The 17,503-nt window shown below is 46.5% G+C and overlaps 1 protein-coding gene across 3 annotated transcripts in view; it reads right to left on the bottom strand.

Moving 5' to 3' along the window:
* Nucleotides 1–17,285, bottom strand: part of CCDC88C (coiled-coil and HOOK domain protein 88C) — a 584,514-nt gene extending 567,229 nt beyond the window's left edge. For 2 of the 3 annotated variants that reach the window (XM_086937645.1, XM_086937647.1), the window contains exon 1: nucleotides 16,646–17,221. In XM_086937645.1, the coding sequence (XP_086793771.1) occupies nucleotides 16,646–16,747 (102 nt within the window). In that variant the 5' untranslated portion in view covers nucleotides 16,748–17,221. Of the gene's footprint in view, nucleotides 1–16,645 lie in introns of all 3 variants that reach the window. The other variant, XM_086937646.1, reaches the window with a different exon arrangement.
* Between the last annotated feature and the right edge of the window lie 218 nt (nucleotides 17,286–17,503).

The following is a 17,503-nucleotide window of genomic DNA, read 5'->3' as shown; positions in this document are numbered from 1 at the left end:
AACAACATACAGTCTAGGGAAGCTCTGCCTTGAATGGCTAAAAACATCCACACTGGCTGAAATTAAGCAACACTTGTCTTTGCTAAAAGATGGTGCTGATTTGCGCGATTTCATTCTTGGACCACGCAAACAGCGTCAAAAGCGTTTCATAGCGACCAGCATCTATGCTGCTTACAACGAGGCTTGGAAAGTAAAGCAAATTGAAACTGCTGAAAAAATACGAGAAATTGATCGTATTCATTTGGAGAAATCACTTTCTGTAGTAGACAATGGGTTAATGACTGTCTTCCAGAATATATTCGTTGGACAATATTGTATCCTCTGCCTTTGATGTGATAGACAGAGATTTGCTTATGTTACAACAGGGCCAATCTCAATTACGCTCTATTATAGAATTAGGCTGGACGCTGCAAAATCTTCGTTCAGGCTATGTGCCTTGGCGTTTAATAAACACAGCGTCATTATTTTCCAGTTTTAACCTTACTGATAAACAGATCAGTTTGGCACAGAAAGGAGCAGACTATACAATCCTGAGCATCGAAAAACTCGAGAGATTACCATTGACAATGTCAGAGAGTCCTGTCATTGAATGGATAATACACGGAATTATCACTATTCCGATAACAACTTTCCGCTTTAAAAAGTGCCTTGAATACATACCTGCTGGCCAGTATGAACAATTGGGTAAAGGATATGTAAAATCCGAATGGAAATTACCATACACTCATGCTTGCTATAGTGACAGCGACAAAAATGTATTTCTTAGTGGTGAGAACTGTAAACATTCACTAAGCGGTATACTTTTGTGTCAGGGTATTAATTTACACGGAGCATGTGATGGAAATTCAAACAACCTTTCATGCCACCAGCTAGTCACACCTGCAACTCAGATAGAGCCCTTCTTTATGCAACTCGCAAACGGGAGTTACATTCTTAGAACGGATCACAGATGTTGTGGCCTGACGCCAGGGAAAAGTTATCTAGTACAAGTAACGTCCATGGTCAAATGTTGTATGCAAGCATTGTTTCCGAGTGGGCCTCCAGACATAGTGACTCCCATCTGGCCTCGTCTGAATCTCTATTCTATACGAATTGATACATTAAGCAAAATGAAATCTGTACTTTTACAGACAACAGTGCCTATAACATCATCTAAAGAGACGTATGATCTTCTAGTCGCAAGGACGGCTACTGAGGTTCATGACCTTTTATCAACAAATTGCCCCGTGCATTTCGTAGAAATGTTCAGCCAACTCCTTAACATGTCTAGTGCAACAAGCATCCCAGGCATATTTAAGACAGTCTTTACGGGACTGCTAACACCCTTCCAGGCAATTTTGGGAATCTTTCCTAATTTTGTGCACTCCATATTTGGCGGCATACCATTATTTTAGGGACTCGTCGCAGGGATTCTATTTTTGACCCTCCTGCTACGTTATGGCAAGCCTCGGCTCAGACATAGCTCCCATGGGAATGGAAGAGACAATCCTAGCAATGCGCTACCGGGACAGGATAACTAACGTCCTCGGATTGGCCAGGCTGAGAGATCTAAACATGACCTGGTTCCTTTCATTCAGACCGATATGGCAAAATTGCATTTTACCTGTGCTACGGTGTATGCTTTGCGGCGATGAATGCGTGTTGGACATCTGTCTTTCACTTCCATCAGCAGTACCAATGGACGTCGATACTTTGCTCAGTCCAATAACGGCTCACGCATTGTGTTGTCCCCAGCGGCTACCAATCCTGATGACGGCATTTGTGGAGACTCCTGTACTACAGCCAAGTGGTAACAGTGGAGCGAGTGACAAAAGCAACATCATCCAGGTACAACGTTCTGTGAGCATTGCTGGTCCTGCCTTCGATGACAGCAATCATTCTCACACCTGCCAAGTTACAGCGCTATCTAATTTGGTTGAACTATCACCTGATTTTGTAGAGCAATTCTTTGAGAGCCTGTCTGATACGATGTTCTCACCCATAGAGAAACAATAACTTTTAGAAGCTTTTCCGACACACAGCGTTCCCATGAACTCTGAATTCGGCCTTCAGTTTTGATCAACAAAAACTGCCAAGAGCTTTGGAAATCTATTTTCTTTGGATTGGACAATTTTTCAAATATTGACCTTTTTTGGCACGAACAATTCTTTGCTTAACGTAAAAACTATTCTTAGAGAACAGAAGCTTCACACTTCTATTTCTAAACACATCTAGAGACATAACAATATTACACCAGCCTCTAGCGCACATGTTATTACAATGCATTTTTATGTGATGATTTATCTCGCATTTCTTCTGTCAGAGATACTTCATGTGTAATTCCTTTTGCATAATCGTTCATTGATTCCATATGCAATAATTTTTTGAATGATTACTATGCTTTAAAAAACGTACAGTACCTAAATTCCATGTATTACAAGTACGCCTATTTCGAATGCATTTATGTATTTTGGGGTGGGCAATGTTACACATGCATCTAATTGCTTAGTTTTAGTAATTTTGATGGACATTAACCCGTGGAGTGGGTGTTGCGTGTTTATCTAGGTTCCTGATCGATACTGTGACCTTATGCCCCTATTCGGCTATAAATCCATTTATTCCCTATATTTGCATAACCGTTCAAGTGCGATTTTCTGAAAAGTCATCTCTGGCCTCACACGAACAGAGCCACATTTCAGCATAGTTCCCTCTGCCACTTCCTTTGCGACCAATTAGTGCAATGACAGAGCAGTAGTCACTATCTGATATTCCTAGATAACACTCCGAGTTCTTCAACAAGATAAAAACTTAGCAAACCTGGAAATCCCCGCTTGCTATGTTTTGATTAGTAATGGAACTCTAATGAGCAACTGATAACTATCACTTCCTAGTGACATCTTTAATTGACGTCTTATGTCCAGCAAACTTGCGTCAAACCCGGCACCTGTCAGGTATAAATATTACCAACATTGCCTTAAGCAATTGCCTGTCTCCCGACTGTGAGCTGTTGTGAGCTGCGAGCTACTGATGCTGGCTGCCTGCATGACCCTGTGTTGGTAAATCTAGCACTCTGTCGCTGCAGCCTGCTATCCTGTGGTGGTGAAGCTGCTGATTACCATTATCGCCGCTACAGCGCGAACTATGGTGCAGTACGCTTAAGGAGCTGAACAGACGTCCCTCTGCGAAGACATCCAGCAGATTCCAGCTGCCCGCGGACGCTGTCCCCCCCTCCTTCCTCGACGCGCTGAAGAAAGCCGCTGCCTTTCTCGTGCAGAGAAATCCAGTCCCGGCGCTTCCGGTTTACCCTCGCGGGTGACTGGGATATCGAGAGAGACCCCTGAAGGAGATACCAATCCTCCATCATTCTATTCAGAGGTATGGTGTTGACTAAACCCTTAGACGAGAATTCTTGAAACAAACCTTGGCAAAACCAACTTAACTTAAAGCTACTTACTTGCTCCCCTTTTCACGTGTTAGGCTTAGGTCAGGCACACTGGGGTAGGCTTAGTTAGAAGCACCAGTTGAGTATGTTAGCCTAATGTATATATGACTGTATATATGTTTTATTACTTTTAAACCATTGTATGGCTAAGAAACCATATCAATGCTTTTACAGTTCTATTTCGCAATACTTATCTTACTGTACGTACTTTTTATAATAACAATTATTGCAATTGTGGCAATACATTTCTCTTGTACGAGAAGAAAGACTGTTCAATAAATGTTAACCTTTATTGATACACGCCCGTCTCTCTATTCTCTACATCTGTGAAAGTAAACTGCACTAGACTGACTGAGTGAAATACATGTCTATTGTTTCACACGACCCTAGAGATTGACTCTTGATCTGAGGAGCAAAGTTGTCATGTTGCACGGTTGTTGGAAAACTGAATCCCTTCTTGTCTGTGCCAGGGAAACTGATCACTTCCTATGCAGAGAAGAAAGTTTCCAGTGACCTCTGAGCTAGTTGGTAACACAACCCAATTAAGTTTAGCATAGTCAGTGGAGGCCTGGAATATAAGCAGTTCCACGTCGATACTACTGTTTATGTTATTCCAATGCGCAGGGCCTAGTGGGAAACTAGGAACTACACTACAGTATCTGCCCTCAGTGCCTTCTAGGAAGACCTGAAAAACACAGTCGACTGCAACGGGGTTGCTGCGCTACTTCTCTTGGTCCTCTCAAATGCCTTGGACAGAGTTGACCATGACACTCTGATACAAAGACTCTACGAAGGCGACAGAGGGGACTGCTCTAGACTGGATCGCATCCTACCTTCCATACCCCACCTTTTTTGTCCAAACCGTACTTCACAAAAGCAGGGGTCCCTCAAGGCTAGATCATCTCGCCCATGCTTCTCAACATCTACATGAAGTCATTACCGGTACTGATCAAATTTCACCTCATGTGCTAGAACTATACAGACGACAAGCAAATACTCCATCAACTGGAATGCCCCAAAGACATTTGAAACTTGTCAATTTTCAGTTGTCTCAGAGCCATGGATCAATGGATGCTGTTAAGTCATCTAAAGTTGAAGGCTCCCAAAACAAAAATACTCATGTGTGGCGATTGGAAACATTAACCCGCTTGTTGCGTGGCATGATAATCTGGAAACACTGCCTAAAATATCGAAACAAGTAAGAAATTTTGAAATGACCATGGACTCCAAGCCGTCTATGAATGACCAAGTGGACATACTAGCAAGATCATGCTTTGTTACTATAAAAAGTCTGCGACCAATCATCCCCCATTTGGGATTTCCACACAAGATCCAGCCTACCATCTCCCTTGTTCTGTTCAAACTCGATTACACCAATAGCCTCCATCACGGATCACCTTTAACTAGCATGAAAAGACTACAAAGGATTCAGAACTCAGTTGCCAGACTACTCTTATGTATAAAATGCAAGACCACACCTTGAAAGCCCGGCATTCATTGCTAGTTGCCAGAAGAGCCATGTTCAAGCTGCTTTGTATCACACACAAATCGATACATGGAACAGGACAGACAGCTCTTCATCAGGAATAAAATCACCGAATGCATTCAACAAAGGCACCTCGCCTCAAAATCCCAAGATACAAGAAAAAAAACATGGGTGGCACATACTCCGTTCAAGCAGCCAAACTATGGAACTCTTTACCCCCAATATAAAGTCCACAGATCACCACCTTATCTTGAGAAAACTACTCAAGAGTTTGCTCTTCCCCACATAACCACCATATGCAAACAGAAATATACAGCACATCCCTCTGTATAAAAGCATTTATTTGTACATTAGATATGTACGTATGTGTATTGCTTTGTATAAATGTGTAGAATAAATGTTTTAAACAATATGTATAGATATTCATTAGTTCTGCTTAAAATGTACATATTACTGATAGTTACATTATTCTATGTTTTTAACATGTAAATAAGTGACTGCATAAATAAGTAAGTCTTTTATTCAACGTTTTATCTACAATTGATTTTCACTTTTGAATTACAAAAAATACATAAACAAAAATAATTTAAAGTACAACAACACTTGAAATCTGCACTTTATTTAATGCATCTTTAATCTACATATACTTTCCTCCCTTTATGCATCCATAAATACCTTCCATGTACTTATGGATGTATATATTTATTTCTTCTCTTCTTCTTCAGCATATCCAATACACTACCTTATTTCTTACTCTATACCTCTCTCAATATTTCCACTATCTCAACTCTGACTCATCTCAAACCTCTTTCTACTACTCTTTTGAATGCACTACCCTATTTCGCACCCTCTATACCTCTATCAATATATCCTCTACCTCCACTCTCTCATTCATCACAAACCCATACCACAATTCCCCCAAAAACCCTTTCTAGACTCTTCCTACTCTACCCTCCTTGCATCATCTCATACCTCTTTTACTATTCCGATCCTCCATAACAATCCTCTCAACCCATCCCTCTGACTCTTCCCCCGCCACCTCCCTTTTACTCATCCCAAGCTTCCTCCTACTGCTATGAGCTCCAAAACAAACAAACAAAAATTCTAATTCCTTCCCTCTTCTATCCCTCTACTACCTTTTTCAATTCAAATAACAGACTAACATATCCACCACTCAAATTACTTTCATATTTCACTATACTAATTCACCACTAAATCTTTATGGGTTCCGGATTAGCGTGCTACTCACCGAAAAAGCGCTGCAACATCCATCAGGGGTAACAAGCGCTATATATATGCAAACCGTTTCCCCTCTTCTATCCTTCTCAATCCAAATAACAGACTAACATGTCCACCACTCAAATTACTTTCATATTTCACTATACTAATTCATCGCTAATCCTTTATGGGTTCTTAAGTAGCATGCTACTCATCGAAAAAAGCGCTTTGACGCCTTATCAGGGGTAGTAAGTGCTATATAAATTCATTTACAATACAATGCAGTACATGCCCTAATAAAGCCGCCTTTTACTCTCACTTGTTCTGGTTTACTTCACCAGTCCAATCGAATCGTAGTGTGGATCAGAGTCAGGAGGAGGCTGGTTGACAGAAGGGGTTCATTTGTTCTGAGATTTTTACAGCACCGTTAGGACTTGTTTAGGAATAATCACAGTACCTACGCCTGAGTTTAATCAGGGGCTGTTCTATTTATTTCCAAAAGAACACAAGATGTTACCACACTAACATCAAATTTGCACACGAATAATCAATAAAACGTGAAACCAGGGTTTTTGTTTTGTCTGACAATTATTATTGAAATTCAAGACAAAGTGTATAAATTTCTGTACAAAAAAAATGAATAATCATAAAGAATAGGGTGCATACATAGATATAATGAGGATATTCAAGGTATTTTCATTTCATTAATCTTTATTTCGATCACAGATCATAAAAGATGCAAAACAGTACATACATTTAAAAACTTATTAAACATAGTGTGATCCAAATTTCTAAAAGTAGTTAAAATATAAATAAGACGTGGGTGGGCTGGCACTGGTAATGTCCAATTATGGCAGGCATTTCATCAATCGGCTACGGGTAAACCACAGGGAGGTTAAAAATGTTGACAGTGCAAAAACAATAGGGGGGGAGAGATCGGATTTTAGCACTCTATAGGCAATTTGGTGAGATCTAAAACCCAAGTTCCTAAGCATCGGGACAAGCCAATATTTCCTGCTCCGCTCATAGCCTTTGCAAAAAAGGACCGCGTGCATGTCATCCTCTTTGGGGTGTGCACACATTGGGCAAGTTGATGTAGTGGAGCAGACTGACCAAGATGCTGTAAACGAAGCTAGAGGAAGGCATCCATAACGCCATTGTAAAAACAGTTTCCTGGTTAATACAGGGGAAATCTCATCTAATGTTTTTTCCAGGGAATAGGTATCTTTTATTTTCAAAAATGAATTTGTCAAAGACCCCTCGCGAATGTCATTAGAGGCTCTGGTGAGCATCATGGCGTAGTAGGTGTCCGCAAGTGTCTTTTTTGAGATCTTGGTGCAGGAATTTAGAGGATCAGTCCATAATTCCGGGAATCCCATTTCCTCGCACCTTCCCTTGACGTAAGTCAACCAAGGAATCCTTTTTTTGCTTCGTAGTTCCAGGAATTCTTGTAGTTCTTCTCTATAGGTTACAAGATCTGGGCTGGACCACAAACGCCTCCAGAATTTTAGGGGTTTTAGTCCTAGCTCCTCTGTAATGGGTCTGATTCCCAAGTCCAACCTGAGTGGTAGTAGTGGAGTGCTCTGGGGGAGGGCAGCTACCTGTCTCAAGAACTTGTTCTCCGTGATCTGTAACTTAGGGTACTGGGTGTGTCCCCACAACTCTCCCCCGTAGGTGACCCCTGCCCTGGCTTGTGTTTTGTATATGTGAATAACTGGGGTAAGTGGTCGATAACTAGATTTGTTAGCCAGGCGCAAAGTGCCACCCGCCAACTGTGCCAGTTTGATGGTCACTTTGGCCTGGTGTGCCGACCAAGTTAAGTGTTCGTTTATAGTAATCCCCAGATATTCAATGTTGTGCACTCGTTCTAATATAACCATGCCTAGCTTGGGGGGGGTTCTGTTCCGGGAGTTGGGATTTAAAATCATGAATTTTGTTTTTTGGGGATTGACTTCCAGTCCCCGATCGGAGCAGAAGTTAAGAAAGCCGTCCAAAATGCGCTGAATCCCCATAGGGGATTTAGACAGCAACAGGGTGTCGTCTGCAAACATAATTGCAGGCACCCTGTTGCCGGTCAACTTGGGGGCGTCTATGTTGGCGATCCTGTTAAGGTGGGCAATTACCCCGTTCACGAAGATGCAAAACAGGGTAGGTGCAAGTACACAACCCTGTCTTACACCTCTGCGAACGGGGAACCGCTCGGATAGTTTCCCACCTTGGCCACACCTAACGCGGGCATAATTATTAGTATGGAGTCTTATCAGGATTGCCAAGATATCGGCGGGGACATCGAGTTCTTTCATGACATTCCACAGCCTGGCTCTAGGCACCAAATCGAAGGCGGCACGTAGGTCTACAAAGATGGTATAGAGACTACCGCCTTCGATTATCGCTGTTCTCCAATAGAGCAGTTGTAACCTAAATATTTGGTCTGTGGTGGATACACCCTCCCGGAATCCCGCCTGGTATGGGGACAGAATCTCCCTTTCTTGAATCCATGCTTGCAGACGATTTAAGATCAATCTGCCAAAAAGTTTTTGGGAGATGTCTATCAGACTGATTGGTCGATAGTTGGACGGGAGCAGGGGGGATCCCTTTTTATAGATTGGGACTACCTCTGCTCCCGTCCAAGTATCGGGCACAGTCATACCCTCCTGGATGGCATTAAATATTAGTGTGAGGTAAGGTGCCCAGATCCCTGGTTCTTGTTTGAACAGGTCCCCTGGGACCCCATCCAATCCCGGGGCTTTTCCAGCAGCTAGACCTTTGATGGCCTCCCTCACCTCCTTCTCAGTGAACGCAGCCCCCGAGGGGGTGGGTGCGGGCAAGAGACTCGTAATACAAGAATCCTGACCTCTCTCTGCATAAAGTGCTTCAAAGTGGGCCTGCCACACTGAGGCGGCTATATTGGGTTCTATTGCCGATGGTAACTCACCCGTGCCATTAGCTACTACCCGCCAAAATTTGCGTGAGTCTCTGGTTGATAGTGCCTTCACGAGATTCTCCCAATAGTCGTAGTCCCATTCCGCCCTGGCATTCACTAGGAGGGACTTGTATTTATTTCTTCTCTCGCGAATTTCTTCCCTGCTAAGGCGTCCCTTTATTGCAGAAATCAAGTGAGCCTTTGCCCTCCTACATGTAGCATTATACCACGAGATCTTTGGCTTAAAGCCCTTCCTTTTCATAGGAGTTGTGAACAGATCTTGTTCAAGGGAATCAGTAATAGTTTTGTGAATTTTTGCCAGCTCCCCTCTGGTGTCTTCGTCTGGGTATTTAGTACCCAGATCAAAGGCACTCTCTAGTAAGGGGACTAGCCTTTCATAAAGGCGAGGGAGTTTGTCCGTGCTAGTGACCAGCTTCTCCCACTTCACTTTCCTACGGTTGGTTTTAAGTAGGAGACCAGACTTTTCAGTCCCAAATCCCTGTGATGTATCCTTACAGCCGGGAAGGCAGTAAGTTAGTTCCAGGGAGTTATGGTCACTATCGTTTCTTGGGCACACTTTGAAATCAACTATTGCTGGCCACATAGAGGTTTTGACCATAATGTAGTCAAGTCTGGATTCACTGCCAGGTTTGTTGTAGGTCGGGTTGCTGGGTATATCCGAGGTACAACGGCCATTACATGCCCTAAGACCGAAATTAAGGGTAAGGGCATTTATTTGTAGGGCTAGGGGAGTCCAAGCCCTTGGCGGTGGCGCCGCCGTCTCGGGTATAAGCCAGCAGGAATCTTCATCTAGGGAAGGACCGTCGCGTAGTCCGGGCAGGGGTTCATAATGGGAATTAAAATCGCCCCCAACCAGACAGGCGAGATCACACGGCACGCCCTCTAGGAATCTAGCTAACTCTTCTATGGTAGGCGACTCTTTTTGCATTTGGGTCGGCCTAGAGTAGATGTTAATGATTAATAATTTTGTTGTGTCCGGCCACTCTAGTAGAACAGCCAACAGATCATCGGAAGCGGTCTCTATATCAGAGGCTTGGCAACCTAGATCCGTTGCTACCCCTATCATTAATCCCCCAGACGGTCTCCCCTTTCCCCCCCACCTGGCTATTTTGGAAAAGGAAGCAAAGCCAGTTAAATCTATTGCTTCCCGCGCCCAGGTTTCTTGCAGGAGTATTAAGTTCTTAGATCTAATGTAGGAGGCCCATTCTAGACAATCTAATTTACTAGCGAGCCCTGCTACATTCCACGAAATTGCTGTTATGTGTGGTGTTTGGGCTCGCAACGGACTCACAGCAATATCACTGGGGTCAAAGTGAGCCCTGTGGCTTGAAGATGAATGTGTGAAGTCCGATGGACAGATGGCAATGGGCGAGGGAGGGTTCACCATAACTGGCGTCTGGGTCAATTCACCCAGACTTGTTGTTAATGAGCCCGTCAGTGTATGTGAATTTATATCACATATGGAAACTACGGGTATGTTGGTGGTAGTAGGGGAGGTTGCAGAGGCAGCATTCCCCTCTCCAGCCCTCTGTCAGTCTACCATATCTAAGTTGCTGTATCGATTCTGAGTTGTTAGATAGGCGGGGTAATGCGTTCTGTATGGTCCAGGTATTCCCCTCCTATGACCTCTTCCCCCCCTCCTCCTCCTGGTGACAGTTTCCCACCCCTCCTCATCCCCGTAGCCAGAGATGTACTCAGTTGGTCTCCCCCTATATGGAGGATAGGTGTTAATATCTCTGTGACAAGTTTCCCAACCCTCCAATAACTCTTGATGGTGGCCCCACCTATGATCCTCAGAGTCATAAAGATTGGAGGGGTAGAAAAATGAAAGGGGAAGTGTTTGGATGGTATTACCGAAGTCCTCATCAGTAACACAGGAGCAAATATATGCAGCTGTGTTAGGGTCTCTAAAAGAGACCAAGATACAATCTCCTCTGATAGACTTCCTGGTATGGCCCACCCATGCCACTCTCTTTGTCGTGGATATGTCACTCACAGTACCTCTCGGTAGTGGTCTATTAACCGAGAGCCAATTTATTACTTTATTCTTGAGTGAAGTATATGATTCAAATGTGGGTGGGTCAAGTTCAGGTACCCCAGCCAAGACTACAGTGTAGGGGGCGGCTTCTGGTGGGAGGTTTACAAACTGTAGTTTTCTTTTGATGTGTGGCTTCTCTCCCTCAAGTGGGGGGTTGTCCTTGGTCTTGTTCAGGGGAGTTGGGACCGATTTTGATGTAGAGGTCGGTTTGGGAGTAGTAGTATTAGGCTGCTGTGAGGGTGTCGGTACTGTAAGTGTAACAGTAGGTTTTAATGCACTGTTTTTTGCGGGTTGTGTGGATCTAATTTTTGGGTCTAATGGTTTGGGGTTTGATACAGCCTGCAAGTTATTGTTTTTAGCCGAATTAGAGCCTATGCCCTCCTTTAATGACTTAGTGATATTGCTGTCGGTTTTCCTGGCATCAGCGAGTTGCACCGTTGCCTTTTCGATGCTCACTAGTCTTGCTTCGATCTTTATCAGTCTTGCCTCTAATGGGCTTAGTAAGGACCTGAACATTGAGCCTATATCCTCCAGAGTAATGTCATCCGAGGAGGTGTCTAATGGGGGCTTATCACTAGGTTGTAGGGGTGGGATTGATGTGAGTGGTCTGGGAGTGGTTGAAATTCCGGGCCTAACCCCCGTTGCGGGTAGGGCATTTAATTTCCTCCCCTTTCCTCTAGTTTGTTTAGATTTGGGGGTTTTAGACCTAGGTTCTTCTTGGTTTTGTGGCCCTTGCTTTTTCTTCGGGATCGCTCCCTCTCTGACTCCCTTATTGTTATCACTATTGGAATCTACGGTTAGAGCTATCTCGGTGTTCTGTGGTGGTATAGGTTGTGTATTGGGAAGCACCATTAGGCTCATGTCCTCTAAGTCACTTGGAACATCAATGGTGATTTCTGGGCTGTTTATTAGTGTATCCGTAGGGTGGAAAGGTGTTTGATCAGAGCTAATCAAGGTGGGCCTGTCTGCACTATTTTCAGGCGTTCTAGCTAGTGCCATCGGTCCCATAGAAGATCTCCTTACCCAATCAATTTCTTGAGAAATTCTTCGCTCCAGGACTTGGATCTCCTCAATCAGGAGCGAACCAGCCTTGGCGAAGTAAGTGTCGATTGGGCCTTTGGTCACTCCAGCAGCGGCAAGGGAAGATGTTTTACTTCTTGTTTCCCGTGTGCACATTGTTCGGGGTGTCCGAGGTCTTGGTGGGGCAGGCAAAGAGCGGGGGCCCGGACCGGACTCTCCCGACCTCGAACGGCCTCAAACGGCCCGCTCTTTGCCCGGTCTTCGCCCCGAGCTCCGCCCCGCGCGCGTCCCGCGTCGCGGGTAAGCTTGGGTGGATTAAATGTACCAAGGCAGGGGGCGTGGCCGCCGGGGGAAGAGGCACCAGCTGAGTCAGCTATGGCTGCTGGTCCTCGCAGTCCTCCGGTCGGCTCCAGGCACAATCCAACGCTCTATGTCACACCCAGGAGCGCGTTAGCCCTTCACCGAATGTGAAGCCGCTCCCACTAGGCAGACACGGCGAGTATGCAAATGAGCGGCACCCGCGAAGCGGGTGTCGCGAAAAGTAACGCTGGTCTTGGGTCCAGGAATATATCAGCACCTGTCTCACTCCACAAAGGGCAGCAGCGCCAGAAGCACCCACTCGATGTTTGAACACAGGTGATCTTATTTCCGTGAGGGAGGGGGCGTGGCCGCCGGGGGAAGAGGCACCAGCTGAGTCAGCTAGGGCTGCTGGTCCTCGCAGTCCTCCGGTCGGCTCCAGGCACAATCCAACGCTCTATGTCACACCCAGGAGCGCGTTAGCCCTTCACCGAATGTGAAGCCGCTCCCACTAGGCAGACACGGCGAGTATGCAAATGAGCGGCACCCGCGAAGCGGGTGTCGCGAAAAGTAACGCTGGTCTTGGGTCCAGGAATATATCAGCACCTGTCTCACTCCACAAAGGGCAGCAGCGCCAGAAGCACCCACTCGATGTTTGAACACAGGTGATCTTATTTCCGTGAGGGAGGGGGCGTGGCCGCCGGGGGAAGAGGCACCAGCTGAGTCAGCTAGGGCTGCTGGTCCTCGCAGTCCTCCGGTCGGCTCCAGGCACAATCCAACGCTCTATGTCACACCCAGGAGCGCGTTAGCCCTTCACCGAATGTGAAGCCGCTCCCACTAGGCAGACACGGCGAGTATGCAAATGAGCGGCACCCGCGAAGCGGGTGTCGCGAAAAGTAACGCTGGTCTTGGGTCCAGGAATATATCAGCGCCTGTCTCACTCCACAAAGGGCAGCAGCGCCAGAAGCACCCACTCGATGTTTGAACACAGGTGATCTTATTTCCGTGAGGGAGGGGGCGTGGCCGCCGGGGGAAGAGGCACCAGCTGAGTCAGCTAGGGCTGCTGGTCCTCGCAGTCCTCCGGTCGGCTCCAGGCACAATCCAACGCTCTATGTCACACCCAGGAGCGCGTTAGCCCTTCACCGAATGTGAAGCCGCTCCCACTAGGCAGACATGGCGAGTATGCAAATGAGCGGCACCCGCGAAGCGGGTGTCGCGAAAAGTAACGCTGGTCTTGGGTCCAGGAATATATCAGCGCCTGTCTCACTCCACAAAGGGCAGCAGCGCCAGAAGCACCCACTCGATGTTTGAACACAGGTGATCTTATTTCCGTGAGGGAGGGGGCGTGGCCGCCGGGGGAAGAGGCACCAGCTGAGTCAGCTAGGGCTGCTGGTCCTCGCAGTCCTCCGGTCGGCTCCAGGCACAATCCAACGCTCTATGTCACACCCAGGAGCGCGTTAGCCCTTCACCGAATGTGAAGCCGCTCCCACTAGGCAGACACGGCGAGTATGCAAATGAGCGGCACCCGCGAAGCGGGTGTCGCGAAAAGTAACGCTGGTCTTGGGTCCAGGAATATATCAGCGCCTGTCTCACTCCACAAAGGGCAGCAGCGCCAGAAGCACCCACTCGATGTTTGAACACAGGTGATCTTATTTCCGTGAGGGAGGGGGCGTGGCCGCCGGGGGAAGAGGCACCAGCTGAGTCAGCTAGGGCTGCTGGTCCTCGCAGTCCTCCGGTCGGCTCCAGGCACAATCCAACGCTCTATGTCACACCCAGGAGCGCGTTAGCCCTTCACCGAATGTGAAGCCGCTCCCACTAGGCAGACACGGCGAGTATGCAAATGAGCGGCACCCGCGAAGCGGGTGTCGCGAAAAGTAACGCTGGTCTTGGGTCCAGGAATATATCAGCGCCTGTCTCACTCCACAAAGGGCAGCAGCGCCAGAAGCACCAAGGTATTGGTTGCTTATCCTTAGGCATATCCAAAATTTGAGTCCAGACTGCTGGGTCACAGTAGTTGATTGATTTTAACTCAAAGTCAGAAGAAAATCAAAAGATGACATGAGACAAACTATGCAGAGTTGGGACTAAACAAGTCGACGTTTCGGCCTTATTGCAGTTATTCTTAAGACCATCATCAGGACAACAAAGTGGTATATACAATTGATGACCCTTTTTTTACAAAACAAATGCACGTCAGTTAGGGATTCTTGACGGCACCGGCACCTTCAATTGGTTGCGTTGAGGTCCAATTGAAGGTGCCGGTACACTTTGTCTTGAATTTCAATAATAATTGTCAGACAAAACAAAAACCCTGGTTTCACGTTTTATTGATTATTCGTGTGCAAATTTGATGTTAGTGTGGTAACATCTTGTGTTCTTTTGGAATTAAATAGAACAGCCCCTGATTAAACGCAGGCGTAGGTACTGTGATTATTCCTAAACAAGCCCTAACGGTGCTGTAAAAAGTCTCAGAACAAATTAAACCCCTTGCTGGCCATCTTCTATTATAAACTTTGCCCGAGCCCGCAAGGGTATATTGGGTTACTCACCTTTATATACATGGTTGACAGAAGGGCATCTACAGACCACATATTTATGTTTACTATACAGACATTGCAAAAATGCGACATTACCACAATGTAAAAAAGAACAAGTAGAACTGTAAGAAGGTGGCATCCTTATGAATCAAAGTGTGCTCAAGTAGCTATACGTGTTCTGGTAACTGTTTCACAAATAGTGCACCGTTAGTACAAGAAGGTTTTATATAGCTAGTGGTGGATTGGTATTCACGGTGCTGGAGACGCGCAGCGTTGACGTAAAATAACACGTTTCCCCGCTTGGATGGATGGTTGCCCAAATCAGTCTGCAGCAGGTGCATTAGCCGTGCGAGGTATCTCGTAGACACCACCAGACATGTTAAGAACACGTTATTAACATCAGTCGTGAGTATTCACACCTAAAGCAACCCCCAACATCGCCCCACTCGCTTCTGGCCCAAGCGGGTTAATATTGACTCGGGTGGAACAAAGTAAGGCGGCTGCTGAGAAGAAACCATGTGTGACGGAATACAAACCCTCTTACAGACTTAGCAACCCATCCCCCCAACGCCTTTGATAACACACCCTACATCTGTTAACGAGGCAGCAGGTGTTCAGTAACGTAGGCACGTTTGCATCCGCCCACAACCAAACTGACGTGTATTTTAACTCCAGACTTGTAATGCCCGCCCTCTCACACACCGGGCACAGGGGGCGGGGGTTCACAGATAACTGCACCGGCTTCACAAATACTCCCGTTGGTATTTATTTGTGTTGCGAATAGCCCTCACCCACAGCCAAGTGCCTCCTCGCCTCACAGCTGTCCCTCCCAAGGGCCCTCTTCCAGGCGCTCGAGGGACACGTGTTCATTGCCTGGGCTGCAGAACGTGCCCTGCTGTGTTTGAGAGATCCGTGCATGCCTGGTGTACCTGCCTGGCCTGCAGCGTGGCTGTAGCTTTGGTACAACGCAACGGGTGCAGGGTCAAGCGTGCACTCACAATGTGTGTGACGTCTATTTACCAACAACAACAAATCGCTGATGGCAACCCACCGAAGGAGTTTTGTGTTGGAAACACCTCCCACCTACCTTTCCTGCGTGAATATGAATTACTGGGTTAGTGACATGTTCAACACATCTCTGTAAATCTTTTTTTGTCACTAATACTCTTTCTTGAGAGCATGTCATAACTTTAAAGGGTGTGTTTTTTATTCAACCAGGTCAATGACACTTCTTACCACCCGCTCTCTGGCGACTAAGCCATGCGACTTCAAAAGAAAATCATCCGGTAGAAACCATTAGTGACTGCCCAACAGAAAATGCGAAAACTACTCATTTCACGAACAATATTTTGGGCGCAGAACCTTCTCCGCCACAACAATAAAACTAAAATAACAGCAAGGAAGCCCAAAACAGTCAAATCCAGACATTCTGCTGGGTGAGTCTGTGCAGTTGTATATGGCGTTGTTACACTGGACGCACTAAAAAAGTGGATAGTCAAGAAATGTTAAAAAATGTACACACAAATACTCCCAAGGACTCCACAGACAAGACAGCGCTACTTATTCTTTCAAGGTTAAAACCACTTTCCCAGGATACAGCTCACGACGGCCGCCCTGCCTCCCCCACAGCCTGTGAACTTCGGTGCCCCCCACACCGACAGACACACACACACACGATACCTACCCACGTGACCAGGGGGCACTTCAGAAAGGAGCCCATGAGCTCCGAGATGGTCACATCCATGTTGTTGGATTCCGGGTGGGAGTTTAACGGGGTTGGTCTCATTCCAAGCACAAAGGAGAGCGGACCGAGCAGCCCATGCTTCGCCGATCAGGAATCCCCTTTCTTGAGAAGTGGTGCTGCCCTCTCTAATGGGTGAGGTGGCCCATCTCTGCTCCTGGAGGGGAGGGCGCCTTCGCTGCTGCTGCTGGTTCCTGTAGCTCACACCCCGGCGGGGGGTCAGAGGCCTTCCATAAGGGGAACGTGATGCAGAGGAGGTACAAAGCTTCCCAACAAATCCTCTGAAGATAAAACGCCAGAAAAAAAATCCCCACAGACAAAAAAAAAGCTTTACAAATCCAAGGAAAGTTGCTGTTTATCCACCCAGCAGCAAAACAGATGCTTCTTTTATGATAATCCTTGGAGAGAAAAAAAGTAGCGAGACAAGTCTTGAATTTGGGAACCCCCTCTAAAAGTGGAAACAATTCACGAGTCGGTAGTTGCCAGTTTTGTTTGCGAAGTTGTGCTGTGACCCGCAGGGAGGCGGCGCTGGGTAGAGCTCGGAGTAACAGAGGGAACGCGCTCCACTGAAGCGCAGCAGACTACCTGGGCAACGTGCACCGCCTCGGGGGATGGACACCGGAACTGCCCAATTGGAGACGGGGAGGGCAAGGTTCTGCCAATAGGAGCGCGCCCTTACAGGGTCGGTTTGCTCCTCTGTGAACAAAGCCCCCGAGACCGGGAGGGGCGGGGCTAGTGAGGTAGGGTGCGAGAGGCTGTCTCTTGTTGTCCACTAATGGACGAAGAGAGGCTATTGTGTGA

This window comes from Lissotriton vulgaris, chromosome 9 (genome assembly GCF_964263255.1).
Source record: "Lissotriton vulgaris chromosome 9, aLisVul1.2, whole genome shotgun sequence".
In the NCBI taxonomy this organism is placed as follows: domain Eukaryota; kingdom Metazoa; phylum Chordata; class Amphibia; order Caudata; family Salamandridae; genus Lissotriton; species Lissotriton vulgaris.
This window is presented reverse-complemented; position numbering and strand designations above follow the sequence as displayed.